We start from the raw sequence: 16,956 nt of genomic DNA on the forward strand, positions 1-16,956 counted from the left end.
GCCTTATGAAGCTTCCTTACGTGTTTCGTCTTGTGCTGGTGATGTAACAGATTGGGATGAATTGAATGAAACACTATCGTGAAGGCCAGGTTGAGTCAGAGTTTAGTATAAATGGCCAAAAGTGATATTTGATGATAGCTAGTAAATCCACGCCCTAGGGAGCAGCGGTGTGACAGCTTCCACACACCGACTGGGTAGTCAAGATTTGGGTGTTGAGTGGTCGGAAAAGGCTGCAACATTTTGACCCATCGAGCTGTTGTGCTAATCGAGATCAGGTCTAGCTTCTCACCTTGTTGTACCCGTACCCATGATCTTGCTGTTTACCCACAGCTTGAGTCTAGTAATCAGAGTTTGCTTTTATATCAATTCTGCTCAAGTCCTGATGATAAATGTCGTCTTCAGTTTAAACAGCTTTTAAAGCCGCAGCATCCTGAGCTGACCATTCTCTACAGTATGTTTCATTATGCATTCATCTGAAGATCAGTTTTCAGGTCTAGATTATCATGAAAGGGATTGAAGTCCATCAGATTTGGGGGCGGAACCTCGCGGCAGCACACCTGGTTGTATTGTACTCGTCACCTGACCACATCTGCTTACAGTTCCTGACAGTTGTTTTGCTGGTTGCACATCATCTTGACAAAACCATTATCAGGATCATTTCTAGACGAGGGAACTCAGGAAGAAATATCTTGGCTGGTGTTGCATTCAAGGACATGCAAAGTCATGTCTTAGATGTGCCTGCAGGCTGCAGGTTTGTGAGGTGGCGTCCGTCCAGCCAGACGGGCTGTGCTGCTGGTTTCCCAGGCTGCGTTCGTGGTCGTCCGCAGGCATCCGGTCCTCCCCTCGGTGAAGCCGCCGCTTGCTTTGTACCACGTTTCAGAAAACCTGACTCCATTAAGCTGGAAAATTCCAAACACGTCACCTGATCGGGACTTTGAGAAAATATGTGAATGGGTGGGCAAGGCTTTAATAGCCGATTATTGTTGGAGCCGGAATGAGCTGGGATGTAATTTGGGCAATCGTTCATGAACTTATTCTGTGTTGAAATTGTTGCTCCATTAATGTAGCTGTGGGGATGAGCTCGTTCCTCTCACCTGTTGAGGTTTCTCTCTGGTGCGAACAAAACAATGATGTCAGCAGATGCAACCGACGTTGTCGAGTCATTTGGGGTAGAATTTATTATTATTTATTTAATTCCTGACAGTTATTCCTGGTTTTGTTGATCAATCCAACATCATCTGTGCTGTTCCCAGTCCCACCAAGAAATGAATGAAGAAACAGAATTGATGACAGTAAAAACACTAGTTGTTACTCACGAAAGGTAAATCTGTCTCCAAACCAAGCCATCATATGTCCGGTCATGATGCGCGACTTGAGTTCTGTGAGCAACGGACTCCAGTCACCTCAACCAGAGCCAGTGGATGGATATTTCCAGACTGTAACTCTGGCTTGGGAAGGTCTCGATGCATTTAAAAAGGAAAATAATGACCCATACAATTCCATGATGCCATTACATTCTGAAAACAAGCAACTCTGTCCAAAAAGGATTCACAGACAAATGTTTTCTATTTCTGCACTAGTTTTGGATTTTTTTTAGGATCAAAGAATCTTTTTTTTCCTGTAAAGGGAGCAACACAGTCTCATCACACAGCACATCTGCTGCCACTGGAAATGGCAGCGGAGCATTTCATAGGCAGTTTATGAGGCCGCGCTAAAACTCTGACCAGGACCGGGCTGCTGACTACACTCCGCCACATGCCGTCGAGGCAGAGGGAGCTTGAGTATGACGCCTTTAACATCTAATAAACGTCTTGCTTTAAGCATAAGATGCGCTGGTCTCCTTCAGTCAATATTTAAATTCATGACTTCGACAACACTTGAAGTACGTGTGTCTCTGTTTCCACTCTGCAATAAAGCAATGAATTGACTGCGGCAACATTTGAGCACCAAAACTAGTCAACATAAATACTTGAATTAACACAACAATGAGTGACTTGGAGCCACAGCCACCATCATGGATACAGTCACATGATGACACATCATGACCATCATGACACAGGGAATGAATTAATGAAACACACAAACGACTTACTAAAGACTCAATCTCCAGTTTTGAATTTAAAGTGACCTCCAACCACGAAACACCACATCGACATAAATCCAATAACTAGCTTAACACCACGACAAATGAATAAACATACTGCTGATTTAAGCGTTGAGCATAAATTATATTCGAAGTGACTGATACTATGAAGCAGGACATTTAATCATGTGTCATCGCAAAACATGACACTAATTTAAAGAGATGAAAATTGTCATGAGACACAGAAATGACTCTCCAAACATGATAACAAATAATAATTAATAATAATAATAAGTGTTTCTGTTTATTGTTGCAGTTCCGTGCTTTGATACTTGCTGGAGGGAAGTGACAGTTACACACAAGGGCCACATTTTAGACCAGCACTGTTGTGAGGGCCCACCAGACCACATTAGGAAGGAAGAACAAGAGTCATTTATCTAATGACAAAATGTGTAAAAATCAAGATATTAATAGTAAAAACCTCCAAGACAGGTCAATATCACAGTTGTTTGTAGATTCTCAGTAAATATTTTAGGGACGAATACACAACATTGGGTGGTAAAGCAAGGGAAATAATAATAATGAATGAGGTAGACGAAAAATAAATCAGATTTCACTGAATGATAAAATAAAGGTGTAGAAAGAAATGAAGCATCAATCTTTTCATCAGATGTTTTTTCTGTGACAATTTAAAGAAAGTTTTGGAGAAGTCCCACTCTTGTTTCTGCTTTCCAATGCACGCATATAAGTTGAGAAACTTATAGGCACTTCAGTCTGACTCTTTTTCTCTAACTATTTTATATTCTTTTTACAGAAGCTGAGACTCCAGTCGTCCCCTCCTCAGGTAAGGATGTACTTTTCACCTGTCCATGGATGATGACTGGGTTGTTTGCTGGTTCCACTCTCTTAGATGTTCCATAGCAAAGCTTTTTCAGATGTTAAGTGATGATTGATTGTGGGGGAGGCAATTAGAGCTTCAAATTAAACCAAAATTATCTCACCTACCTAAGAAGTTTCTTATGTACCTTACTGGAATATTAGCCACACCCACTAAATGTAAGAAGGAAATAGGTCGTCATACATAAATAATAGAAAGGTCAGCAGTGCACCAGGTTTAAAAATGCATGAGGATCACTTCTAAACTGGTTTTGAAAACGGGGTCCACCATGGAGACTGACTCATAAAACAAACTGGGCAATGTTCTGAGCTTGAATCATCAACTCCTCACAGCCTTTATTGACATCAAAGCGCTCAAAATGCTCTGTTTTTACCCGTGTGTCCAAAGTTCAGACACCACAGTCGGTCTCAGCTGCTGCTTCTTGTCTCTGGTCCTCTAGGATATCGGGTCTGTTGGTGGAACTGTGGACATGTTGGTGAAAACAGCGCATTTTTAGCGCATTAAAGTTAATAAAACGCCTGTAAATTCATTGATTGATATGAACAAGGCTGAATATTTTGGTAGCATTACGCTCTTCAGTCTGCAACAACCCATGTATTACCCATCGTTGTATAAACCACTGGGTTCAGACTGCATGAAAAAAGTAGCTGTTTATAGACCGGAAATTCTGGTACTCAGTACTCTATCAAAATTGTCAAGTCTTGCCCATAAAGTCGATATATCAAGCATCTCGTTTTTGCCACCTAATAGTAGAGCTTCATTTGTTGTGTGAGAAAATAGAAACTTTGGTCTTTAACTGCCTTTATAGTAGCACACAAGTACATTGTGTTGGATGATGTATGCAGCTTGGGACAAAAACATGGGTTTAAACCCATCCGCTCATGTATATGGTTTCCTTAGAACCAGATTTTCTGGTTTATTTTGAAGTATCTATAAAAATGTAGACACCAAGATTCTGCTCCTTCCGTTAACCCCCCCACAGTCCTGCTGTTCTGTTCATGGCCTGCCTTTCACCAAAGTCCATCCTCCTGGTAGCTTGGTGAGATGGCATTCCACACCGACGACAACATGACCCATTTTCTTTTTTTGGTGTGGTGGTTTGTCAGCCTGATTGTTAGGTTCCTCCGAGCCACCAGAACAGACGCGGCCACTCTTTGCATGTCAGTGTGTGTTTTTGAAAACACAGCAAATGACATGACCGGGGACGGACATGGGAACAGAGCAGGACCTCCGTGGTTCCTTTGTGAGGAGGACAGTGTCTAATGAATACAGTGAAATTCCCCAGTGAGTCATTTTGCCTTTGTGTGAATGCAGAGTTAAATGAGCTTTGCTCCGCTGGTCCCGGAGAGACGGAGTTCCTCCTCAATCCCTGCTCAGAGACCGTGTTGGGAGTGTGTTTACTGGAAAATATGTTGACTTGTTGCTGGTCCAAAAATCCTCAGATTCACACTGATTTTTCTAGCTTACTACATGACAGATCCACTAGTGATTCCCTCCATCAGCCAATCCAGATGAACACTACATTACATCTCTGTCACTGTGCTTGAAGTTAAGTCCGGGGACGTAGTGTGGATGCTAATAAAAGTTTCCCTGCATGCTGATAAGAAACCACGATAATCAGTACATTCGTTCACAAAATATCTGACTGTGTCTGCACAAAAGCTGCTAGTGACACCGCCCTCTGGCCCGTGGACTCTCACACACCAAGTCATGTGACGCACGGCTTAATTCCAACAAAAGCCCACACTACCGGGCCTCAAGCTGCGGCCATTTCCGCCCACTTGTCCTGAGGTCTGGCAAACCTAGAACCACGAGGTCACTGTAGGGCACTCGCCCGAGCTGGAGGGCATAAGCACTGACAAATGAAACCAAACCGTGTTAAAAAATAGAGACACATCTTACCGAATGCTGGAGCAAAGTGTAGACATGCTGGCTGTTGCCTGGAAACCGCCATGGATGCAGCTTGGGATCCAAAACCAAGAAGCGCACTCACCAGTTGGAAGGGAATCCGAGGATGATGTTATCCTTTGGCCACTTTGATCTGGTTGACGGACTCTTTTATTGTTGAGGGATGCTCGTTGTGGGATGTGTTTTCTGCCAGGAAATGTGCTGACAGCAGCGTAAAGTTGAGAATATGATTCTGTTTGAGGATGTGTGCTGTGCGTGTGCTTCTATTTCAGTCATAAATATCGACAAGGCCATCCATATGCTTGTGGCTCCTAGTTTCTGCTAGTTTATCTAGCCCATTTGCTTTCATAGCTGCTACTCTTGTCTGCAGTGGTCAGTACCCATCAAAGTGCTAGGGGATGGCCCGGACTCACTGATGTCCATGGTTGACAATTCCCGACTGTTGAAATCTTTTGCAATGAGAATGTGTGGGATAATCTTCACTTTACTTCCCATTGTTAACAATTTTTCTTTAGCATGGTTCTGTGTCTCACATAAATTTTTATGTTTTGCCCCCACCACAGGGCGACACGTCCAAAGTCTGGCCTGGCGGCCATTTGCAAATGTCAGTCAGAACTGTGAATCAGAGTACATGAAACACATGTGTTCCACAGGGTCGGATGTAGAGTGTCAGAAATAGCCTGGAGAGAGATGGATCTGGTGGTCAGCCATGTTTGTTTACGTCCGCCCCGTATAGTGTTCGGGTGACGCTGCACTAGTGAGTTCCGCTTTTCAGTTTCGGCTATTCTGCATTTCAATCATGGAAATTTGGACATTTATGAATGGAATTGTCCACGTCCAAATTGTGACTCTTGGTGGCAATATTTGTGGGAAAATGTGAGTGTTTGGTGTCGCACACAACTTCAATATGATGAAGTATGATGCCTCGTAGAGGGGTGAGCAAAAGGAGACTTAAGTGATCGGTTGAATTTGTGGGAAAGTTTTGGTGATTGGAGAAAATTGCAGCGCTTCATAGAACTCACAGGGATCGTTTGAAATTATGTCAATAGTTGCCAATGAAACATTGCCATCTCGTGGTTTGTAACCCTGATGGACAGCAGCAGTGTCTGAAGAAGGTTAACAGTTGTTTCTCACAAGGAAATGAATGACGTATCGCTGCTCACACAAAACTCTCGGCTGCAACAGGAAGTGCTGGATACTAGTGTGATGAGCAATTTAAGTCAACGGATGTTACTTTTGACAACTTTAGTATTCAACTTTAACAACCCCAGATTGTTGCCAACATGGCTCTGGCCTTTGTCAGTTGGGAAAGCTTCTAGCCTGATAATGGACCCCACGCAGGTCACTCATCACATCTCTACTGTGAAGAGTTGAGTAAATAAAGCTGTAATTTTACTTTTTTTGACAGCGTCTTGGCACATGAGGGAGTTCTACAGCCGGCCAGTGGCTCATATTATAAAAGCATGACTCTCTAAAGTCTTTTTCTCTAAGCACAATGTTTTTACTTGATTTTTGTGTGGTGTCGAATCAGCCATGAAATAATGGAAAGCTCTGTACCATCATCCACTGAAACAAACGTCCTTTTATGAATCAACTTGGAGCCACATCATGCTTATGTTTTCAAACAAAAGGCGCCAGTGGTGGAAATTTAGGAGTCCTGGGCAGCAGATTTGCATGCTGCTCTCATCATTGATTCACTTCAAGGACGCCCAAAACACTATTTAGAAGCCACTTGCCGAGAGCGGAAAAGAAGTGGACAGGAGGGGCTCTGCAGCTTCACAGAGGCTGGCGGGGCCTTCTTGAATGGAGTCGTGATGATTCTCTGCTCTTACTGTTGGTTGCCCAGGAAATACACCGGGCCTCCGTCTGAATAAGGATTTAGTGTTCATTGTTTCACATATTCGCCTCTCTCAAGTGCTGGCAGCCTCGCCACATGTAAAGAGAATTGGCACTGCATAACTCTGTTAAGATGGTTTGCTTGTTCCCTTTAAAAAGTAGCAAGTATCATTATGTTCCTGTTGTTAGTTTCATCTGTTTCAGCTTGTTGTGCTGACGACACTCAGATTGGGAAGCAGATGCTCTGGGGCTTTAGTGGCGATAGCATCAATGTTCCGGAGCTTATTCATCACTTGGATTAGGAGAGCAGGACTGTGCACTGAAGATGGGTCAGGTCATGTTTTCTGGTTTCATCTGTGTGTTGTAAACTTGTGACGCTTGATAGTCCTGTACTTTTCTTTTGTGGAAAAAAAAAAAATCATAATGAATCATTGTGAGACAAATGCTGAGTTTGTACATATTCTGAAGGCCTTTTATTGATCTTGTTTTGTCCTATCAGTTTATAATAACCAAAAATAAAGGCTAATCTAATCTAATCTAATCTAAAAACACGTATCATATCATCATCATTGGATGAGTTTGAGCAACACTCCACGCACAATCTCATCAAACATGTCCAACATATGCTACCGTAACTCTTGTTATTAACTACATTGTTATATGTGGTTAATAACTGTACATACAGTCCGAACAGTGCTGTTTCAATGTGCAGTAGATGGGCGTAAGTAGCTGAATCCTGGCTAACAAACCCACCTGCAGTGCTGTTGCTACATACATATTAGCTACATTTATTCTCGTAAGTAGCTGAATCCTGGCTAACAAACCCACCTGCAGTGCTGTTGCTAGATACATATTAGCTACATTTATTCTCGTAAGTAGCTGAATCCTGGCTAACAAACCCACCTGCAGTGCTGTTGCTACATACATATTAGCTCGTCCAATATCATCATCATTGGACGAGTTTGAGCAACACTCCACGTACAATCTCATCAAACATGTCCAACATATGCTACCGTAACTCTTGTTATTAACTACATTGTTATATGTGGTTAATAACTGTACATACAGTCCGAACAGTGCTGTTTCAATGTGCAGTAGATGGGCGTAAGTAGCTGAATCCTGGCTAACAAACCCACCTGCAATGCTGTTGCTACATACATATTAGCTACATTTATTCTCACAAACTCACAAGATAAATATAAATGGATGCGCTGAATTTTGGAGGAAATCGAGAGAAGGACATTATAAACTGCATTCTTCCCTTTGCCTTGCTCTATTGCTTACATTGAGTTCATGACTGCACTCTGTTAATTCTCAATTGTTTTGCAGTTAAAAAAAACAACATCATATACAGAATTACATCGATATAATTATTATTAAATGACGCAACAGTTAATACTTTCTTTAATGTATTTTTATTTACTGTATAATGTAGCTGTGTAGTGGCAGGTATCTTGCGATACGACACGTACCTCGATACAGGAGTGGTGATGTGATACATTTATATTGTAATACTGTAAATTCAGCAATATATTGTTATATTTGCTTCCTAGGTCCATCATTTTAAAGGGGGAAATCAGGTAATTCAGTATGATGTTATGTCATGAATGTCATGAAGACAAGTTGTTATGAACTCAGTCCAGTTAGACTTAAATTTCACAGACCAACAGAGGAATGAATCGCTCCCTTAATCAACAAAATAACTCCAGTATACAGAAAGTGTGTTGCAAATGCAGCATATCCAAGTATCTATGTATTTAATATCAATATAGCTGAGGTAAAATATCAAGACAATATCTCACAATCAAGTATTGCGATATTTCAGCGAAGATACTGATGCAATATCACACAATTATGTATGATGATATTGGTTGTGTGCATCAATATTTTCCTGCACCCCTAGTGTATAATACAGCAGTGAAAGCTGCGTACACCTTTTTTTTATCAAAGCAATAAAAATACTGGCGTTGAATAATCGTGATAATTAGATTGGCAATAATCGCGCAGGCCTGAACTGCTGCTTTATATAGAAAGAAAGCTGCCTGTATGTTCAGTGCGCTGCTCCTCGTGTGTTGTGGCCGCTTCATTCTTGTGGGGTCTCCAGACTCTTGTGAGAGGAGCAAACACTCTTCCTGAATGACCTCTCACAGTTCAATCGGTGTTACATTTTGGTTGTTGGCATTTAAGACAGTCAGTTGGAGTGTCTTCACAAGTTTGTGAATGTCTTGCCATTCAAATACTTTGGTCTGTTTGTGCTCACTCAGAAACGCTGGCCGCAGTTATTAGACCTTTGGGTCAGAAACATACCCACATTCGGAGCAGGGCTCTGTGGATTGTTTCCAAAGTCATTATTTTGCAACAGAAAGCCAGACTATGATTGTCCATGTTAAGTCTCAAATATGTCAGAGGATTATGGAAGTATGTGGTACTGAACTGAGCTTTCCTCGTGTTGCAGTTGGTGAGCTCCTATCAGCTGCAGTCCTGTGTCCATCTCCAGACCCCCCTCGGGACTTTCCTTCTCTGGGCCCTCCCTTATATTTATATTAAACACTGTACTTCAATAGATCTGACAAGAGCGAGAACATTGCTGAGCCCTTCATTTATTTGCAGGACCTGAGAGGAGCTGAGAATAGGCTTTACGTAATTAAGCCCAGTTGCATTGTTCCTCGAGAAGCTCACGCCACTCTGCACGTGGTCACTTTAACCCTGGAGTTCAAGGGGACACCTGTAATGGCTTAGCGTGACAATAAAAACGTCTAATATTTCCTTTAAGATTGAGGAAAAAGTTGAACGGAAGGCAGGTGAAGAGGTTTTTTTAGCTCTCAAACTTCCCGGGCGCTGCAGAAGCCAGTGGATGTGCTCCAGCACCTGTGCTGCGCTTAAGCTGTAACCCCTCCCCTCTCCACGTTGCTTGCTGTGATCTGGGCTAAGTCTTTTTTAAAATAGCTGTCCGTGGTGAAGCAGCTGCTGGTGGAAACACAAGGACCGGGGTCAGCCACTGACCAAGGAAACTGCTGCTGCAGTCAGCAGTTACTGGCCCATTGGACCGGACTCAGACCCGTTCCTGGAGCGCGGCATGATCCAGTGACACGAGGCTCTGCCTGCTGATTCACATGTCTCACGCTAGGTGAGATGACTGGGTTAACTGAAGGATACAGTGTGTGAAGAGAGAGGAGCCTGCTGACACACCTGCTCCATCCTCTGGACCCTGGAGCACCAGCTACTGTACAGAGATCCTGACCAGCTGGTCCTGCTGCAGCCCAAAACAAGTGGTTGTTTCAGCACCTCGCCTCCAGCGAATCACCTGAGGCAGATACTCTTCCAACTGGGGAGAAGATGGGCCCAGAAATCTGGTTTTCGGATTAGCAACTGACCCCCGGCAGACATCTTGAAACATGCTGAGTGCAATGATTTTCTTGCACACCATCTTCCAGGTAAGTCTTTCCTCGGGTCCAGCAGAACCTGCTGCCTCACTGACCCTACACCGACCTTTAGTGCCCCTTAGCAGCGTCCCAGACTCATCACAGCGTAGTTCTCGACCCGTGTCTGACACAACGTGCTTCCTTTGACACTAAAGCTACTAGATTGTAATGTGGTGCGACAGGCTCTCCTGGTGCCTAGCTCTGCACCTCATGCCCAAGTCCATGCTCGGTTCTGTGGAGCCGTGACTCATCATCTTGGAGGCAGAGAGGAGGTAGCCAAACCAGCGTGTGATCAGCTTTAAAGAGGATCAGGAGCCACAATATGGAGTCCTCAGCTGTTGTCTGCTGGAAACACAAACACTGTTGTGTTCTACTTATGTAGCATTTTATTTTATCGTTACTAAGCTCCTCCTCGGCTGCAAACTTTTCTGTAACAAGTTACATTTGTAAGATCTATTTTTCTCCTAAATCCTGGTGTAATTTTGGTGTCTTTATTTAAACTACAATTCGCAGCAGTGTAGTAAGTAATGGACATGAGTGAAATGAACACATCTACCTCTGAACGTGAAACCTGCTGGGTTTGGAATTTGGAATGTTTTGTCGTACAAGCAGTCCGACACAGAATGCTCAACAGATATTGACCTCCATTTTGCTTGGTTTCGGGCTTGTAAACCTTTATGCAATGTTCAATTATGAATGAATTCATGTTTAATTCCTCTAACACAATCTGAATACACCTTAAAGATGAGGTTGTATTGTTCAGCTTATGGCTACATCAAAAAGTCATCTTATAGTGGAATTCAGTTGATCAAAATCTGATCAATTTACATAAACAAAATTGGATAAACTTTGAAGAGAAATTAAATTGTGAAATTTATAAGGTGCTGACTTCAGTCTGACTTTGCGACACTCTTCTCTTGTTTCCTCTGTCAGAGTTTCCCATCAGGGACGCAAAGGTAGCCTCCTCCATCTTAGCCTCATTATGTCTTCCTCCTCCAATATTCTTGGGACCAACATTGTTTCTCCTTCTCACCATCTTCCGGCCCTTACTTTGTCTCCAAACTTTTCCAAATGACCTGTCCTTCTCTTCTCTTGAAGACACCACTGAATTTCCCAAAGTGTTATTGGTAGCAACATTTCTCCACAATAGCTTGTTTTGAAGCTTGAACCAGGTCAGTAATATTCATCGCTGGTCTGTGAAGTGTTGCCAGCTAGAGTGTCCAACGCAGTGACCAGGGAGAAACTGCTTCACATACTCTTCCTTTGGCCAGAACTCAGTCTGTGGCACTGTTGTCGGTGAAGCCAGCAGCTAAGCGTCGCTGATATTAAATCTTGCTCCGGTTTCTCAGCATGTAATTACACCCTCATTATGCTGGAGGTCACTCTACCACTTCAGAAGTTTTAGTTTCCAGGGTGTCGTGAGGGAGGCTTTGAACAACTTCTTTAGACCGGCAAAATGAAGGTAATTAAGAATCGGGACAAAGATTGAGACCTTATAATAATGTGAATTTAAATCCTCATAACTAGGATAAATATCTCATGACTATTCATGCATTTTAGACACACATCACAGCTGAATCTGTGTTCACTTGGAGTTCAAACGTCGTGGTCTTATTGTAAACAGAGTTGTTGTCTACGCCCTTAAAGAGTGTGTGCGCTTGGGTCTGTGAGTGTGTGGCAGACACAACAATGAATTCTATAGAAGTCCCATGTGGTTTTTTGCGCCTCTTTCCCACACTTTGCGGTTGGTATTCTGATCCAGATCTGTGAGGCGGACCCTCTTTTTGTGCCGTGTTTCCATGGAAAGTGATCTAATGGAGGACCAGAACTGTCGTCCTCTATAGCTTGAGGAGACGTAAATCTGATTTCACAGCAGCTATGTTGAGGAGACTCGTTTTTTTTTTGTCATGATTTAAGGTTTTAACTCATTTGAAAAAAGCTCGAATATATTTGGGGCTGCCGCTTCTCTATAATTTGCTGTTCTGGATAATCGCCGTTAGGGGGCGACAAAGGCTGCTCTCATTGTTTTGAAGGCTTCACTGTCACTCTGGGTGACCACATGAGCCACATCAGAGTCCCAGACAGCTTCTGATGTGGTGGCCTGACTCAGAGGAGACTGGAACTTTGAAACAATATATCACAGTAGACAAACTAGTGATGTACATTGACGCTTCTTATTTTGCAATTGGAATCCCAGTCTGTATGGAGGTTTGGACGACGACATTCAAGTGAAAATGTTGTCTGAACCGTCATCATCTGAAGCTGCTGGCTGGCTTCCCACATTAGATTGGACTCCAAACTAGAGTGACCCGTCCTCCGTCCAGCATGTGACAGCCTCTTCCCGTCAGTGCTCCCGTCTCAGGTCGGACGGGCCGCACCACTGATGCCTCTCTCTCTCTCCCTCTTTCACTTCACTGCCCGGGCACATAATGAGCCGGCTTGTTTTGTGGCTCTGGCTCGATAATGCCTTGTCAGTGTGAGCGCTGAATGGTTCTCTCTGTTCTCGCTGCTCGCCACTTAGCAAAGCAAATGTGCTCAAGTCGATTCTGACCTTTTCACTCATGCGCTTGTGCCCTTGTGCACTCCGCTGTAAACATATTTGAATATTTATTCACACTGTTCTGAAGTTAAGATTCATCTCATCTGTGAGTCTTTGGGTCTCACAGTTGTGTTCTCTGACTGCTGTTGACAAATACTGTCATGTCAGCAGAGAAGGGTTCTCCCCCAGGCATTAGGTCAACTTTAAAATCACCTTTCAAATTCTAGTGAGTCAACCCTGGAGTCTTCCTCCAACAAGTACGCTCCTGGACACGGCTCAGTTTCCTTTGGTGGGATAATCCTGGAGAGCACTGTGACAAGAGGGGAGAGGATTGTGCTGCAGGGGGCGGTGGAGGGGGCCATGTAGGCCAAACAGATGGAGAAGTAAGTGAGACATGAGAGGGAAACTTCAAACACCCTCCAGTTGAAGGCTTTTTTTGTTGTTATTCTTATGGTCTGGCCGTTTGACGGCAGTGTGGTGGCGCTGTCTTTCACTGTCAAACTTGCTCCGAGGGTTTCAGGAGTGATGGATCAAAATGAGCTTTATTGTGTGTCAGAAAAGAAAGATTACCATTGTTTGAACATGTGGGGTCAGTGTGTGTGCGCTGCACAATAGTTAGCTGTCCCTGCGGGGCCCGAGCCCATCAAGATGGCTGTGGCACCTACGGCCACATTGTTCAGGCCCTGGTAGGAGTCAGCGAGAAATATTGACAGACTGGACTTCTCTCTGTGCTGAAAGAGTTTTTCTGGAGACCGAGGTCAGCAACAAGTTCAAGGACAGGTATGCTAGCCAAACCCAGCGGGGTGAGGGAGAGTTGATGGCCAGGAATTCTGTGAGGACATAGCATTGCTTGGACTGTGTCTAGCTGTTGACGCTAACTTTGTCTACGTTGTTATTCACTACCACTGTTGGTATTATTACTTGGTTTGTCTGTTTTTGCCACTTTCTACTTTCACAATTGGTGAAAGCATGAGCAGCATTTAACTATAAATATGTGTCACCGGCTTGTTACCCTTCTGTGCCAAAAAGAAACCTGTTCACATAAGCAGTGATGACGTGTGAAGGGGTGGGTGGACTTTTTGGTGCCACAAGTATGGCAGAATACTGTTGTCTGTCAAGCTACATGAGAGGAATGTTCTACTTTATCTTGCTTAATATTTACTAAAAACCAGTTCTGACAACCGATCTCACACAACCAGACATGGTTTCAGTGCCCAAACTATTGCTCACTGACACACCCATGCAGGTGGAGGTAAGGGCCACGTCCATTGGCCAGATGCGTGTCCATATTTTTTGATGATGTCATTGACTGAATACTACATTTTGAAGCGTTAAACACAAAGACTACAATTCAATTTGGGAGGAAAGAAGCTTGACAGCTTGATAATAGATATACAATTTCAATGATTCAAATGTTGCTGTTATATAAGTTGTCAGGTGTCAATGATAAATTCCATCATCAGAATGTAGTAGAATAGCCTTAAATGAACCCAAAAAAAGTTATTAAATGGAAAGATAAAGAATAGCGACATTTCCTTTCCTGTTCGACACACAGTATTGAACCTACATCATTAAACCCCTTGCGGATTATTGGATAGAGCCATGTGAGCTTGCAGTCACTGGTAAAACGTCACTAGACCAATGAAATAACAGCTGTTTTATTGACAGTTAAGTACTAAACTGTGCTGTTTTCATTCACATTACTTCTTCTTCTTGCCATTTTTTTTCTGTTGCCTGCCTAGCTGAAGGCTGTGGTGGTGGAGCCACAACCTCTTAAATGGTTTTATGGAATTACATTTTAAAATACTTATATATTTTGGCTTTCTCAATCAAAAAGGCTCCCAACCACTGGTCTGTACAATGGACTGTGTGTTGATATGTTGATGACAATGAAGTCACAAATGTATTATGTTGGACCTACCACCTCCAGGACAGCAGTTGGCGCTGTGACACATAAATAAAACTATAGTCATGGGTAGAAGAGGCAGCACTTCGCAGGAAGCTGTTCTCAAGGAACAAACGAGGAGAAGACTTTATTGTTTTATGAGTGTCAGGTTTTTAATTGACTTGTAAGTGTGTGTGGTGGAGTCGTGGTCAGTGTGGCTACCTTATGGCAGGTTTTTACATCTAGCTTGAGGGTCTGGGATGAGCATTCTCCGCCGTATCCTGAGGACTTTCTCTGTGAACTCTGGTTTCCTCCAACCATCACAATGGTTTCACAAACTAAAATATACACAAACAAGTGTGCGTATTGTTTCCCCGAGGTCACTCGTAATCCCTCTGAACTGTGGCCACTATGTTTTGGCAGATTATCCTCAAAGGTTGCTCAACACTTTTGGAGCAGCTTAATGGACATTGAGTCGATGTGAAGTCATCCAGTTGTAACAGCTTGGCTGTGAGATTTGTCTCCATCAGGGTTTCAACAAATAAGCTTTCATCACAACTTCCCCCAACTCTGAACGTGGACCCGACGCCAGACTGCTTTCCTCAGAGGAGGTTGACATCCATACTAGATGTTCAGACCTTTTGATCCCCCTTATCCTGCAGAAGAAAAACTCTGGTGGTCGACCGGTTCCAGGGGACACTCAGGGTTCTCGCCAGCACTATAGGAGCGAAGTGCGCCTTCTAGCTAAGAACATGATCCTTATGGAACTTCGCTCCCTGTAAGCTGAGTTTCTCCTGCTGTAGGGGCTGATCTCTGTTGTACCCATTGATTTCTAGTCAAGTGTGAGTCGTAATGACCTCATTGACAGTCGTCTCTGTCAGTTTGGTTAGCTATGCTAATGTGGTACCATGGCACTGGTGGTGGAGAGACCGACCCCCTATTTAAGAACACAACCCCCACAAGAACCTTGAAATCTCAGAGCTTTTTTTTAATGTTTTATTTTGCCCTCTGGCTGAGCTCTTTTTTTGTCAACACATGCATACTTCATATCTACTTCACATAGGTCAAATATTTGTACGCAACTCCAATAGTGAGGTTTGTGAGATGGGTGTTGAAGGTGAAAACCAATCAATATCGTCATTACACTTGTAGGTCGGGCTCCAGAGGGCGACGGAGGACTGGTGTCTGTCACCTCCAGTCATCTCTGGCTCCTGTCAGTCAGTGGTTGTAACCTCTTCAGCCACGCCCCTCGTCAACAGAGCTCAGCTGATCCTTTAAGCCGCTTTGAGACACTCACCCGTAATTAATCAGGAGAAAATAACACCGTCAATTGAGCAAGGCAGGATTAACCAATGACTGCACTTTCTGTGCTTGACTCCGGCCCATGCACCTCCGGAGCAAGAGGATTGTGGTGGCCAGGTTCATATTAAGGGAGCAGCGGAGATTTGCATGACTTTATCTTGCGCCGTAAAGTGGCGGAAAAATCTTAAATGTTTCTTTGTTTTTTTTGCGTTTCAAAATAAACCATAACATCATCGGAGTAATATTCAGTAGTATTGCCGTCAGTGTGCGGTAGATTGATTTGGGTGTCCCAGAACCCCATCCCACCATTCAAGATTTAAGCATCCCAGGGACACTGAGATCTAGTGGCAAGTCACCACCTGGGGTCAACCTCCTGTGTTTATACCTGGCCGTCTTAGTGTCCTGCCTTGTTGTTACACCTGTAAGATCACGTAGTTGCTTTTTTAGGCTGGATTAAGAGCTGGCGGCCACACGGAGCCACAGCTTTCTCATGCAAGTCGCAGTCAGGTTCTTTCCTCCTGGGAGAATGGCAGGAGTACTCATTGGTGCCCCTGGACATCCCGCTCTCTGTAGACAGACTCTTGGAAATGCGACTGCCATGTATGAGGGGGACATGTGTGCATAGAGACCTGTGTTTCTGGCGGATAATATGGGAGCCTTGCTGAGCTGGTTTATGGTTCGCTTTCAAGCTCTGCTGCTGGACACAGCTTTGGCGTTTAAACATGTGATAGTAAGTGACACACTGACACTTGACATCAAGCAATATCAGCAGGACGCTGCACGTCAATAATTCAAATTTACTGTGCCATTTTTCTTATTAACTTGAGTCCCTCATTGACCTTAACCCTTGGTGCTCATGTGACTGTCAACAGGAGTCACCAGTGCTTCGCTGTACAATAACTTCTGAAGGATCGGTGTGAGTTAAATTATTCATTTACTGTATGAAAGATGTCTGAATAATGAGGCAAAAAACTGAAAGACAGTTTTGGAGCTTGGGTCCAGCAGTGTTTATTCAGCTAGAAAGTGAGTTGCAAAGTGAGTTTGCTTAACTTTAAGCTCTCATCTATGCTACATTGCTAATAC

The 16,956-nt window shown here is 43.5% G+C and overlaps 1 protein-coding gene across 5 annotated transcripts in view; it reads left to right on the forward strand.

The window, feature by feature from the left end:
• Positions 1 to 16,956, forward strand: part of arhgef4 (Rho guanine nucleotide exchange factor (GEF) 4) — a 58,964-nt gene that overhangs the window by 1,296 nt on the left and 40,712 nt on the right. For 3 of the 5 annotated variants that reach the window (XM_053858618.1, XM_053858621.1, XM_053858622.1), the window contains exon 2: positions 2,898 to 2,927. In XM_053858618.1, the coding sequence (XP_053714593.1) occupies positions 2,898 to 2,927 (30 nt within the window). Of the gene's footprint in view, positions 1 to 2,897; positions 2,928 to 9,712; positions 10,160 to 16,394; positions 16,604 to 16,956 lie in introns of those variants that run through there. The other 2 variants (XM_053858620.1, XM_053858619.1) reach the window with 2 other exon arrangements.

Source organism: Synchiropus splendidus, chromosome 3, assembly GCF_027744825.2.
Source record: "Synchiropus splendidus isolate RoL2022-P1 chromosome 3, RoL_Sspl_1.0, whole genome shotgun sequence".
Lineage (NCBI taxonomy): Eukaryota > Metazoa > Chordata > Actinopteri > Syngnathiformes > Callionymidae > Synchiropus > Synchiropus splendidus.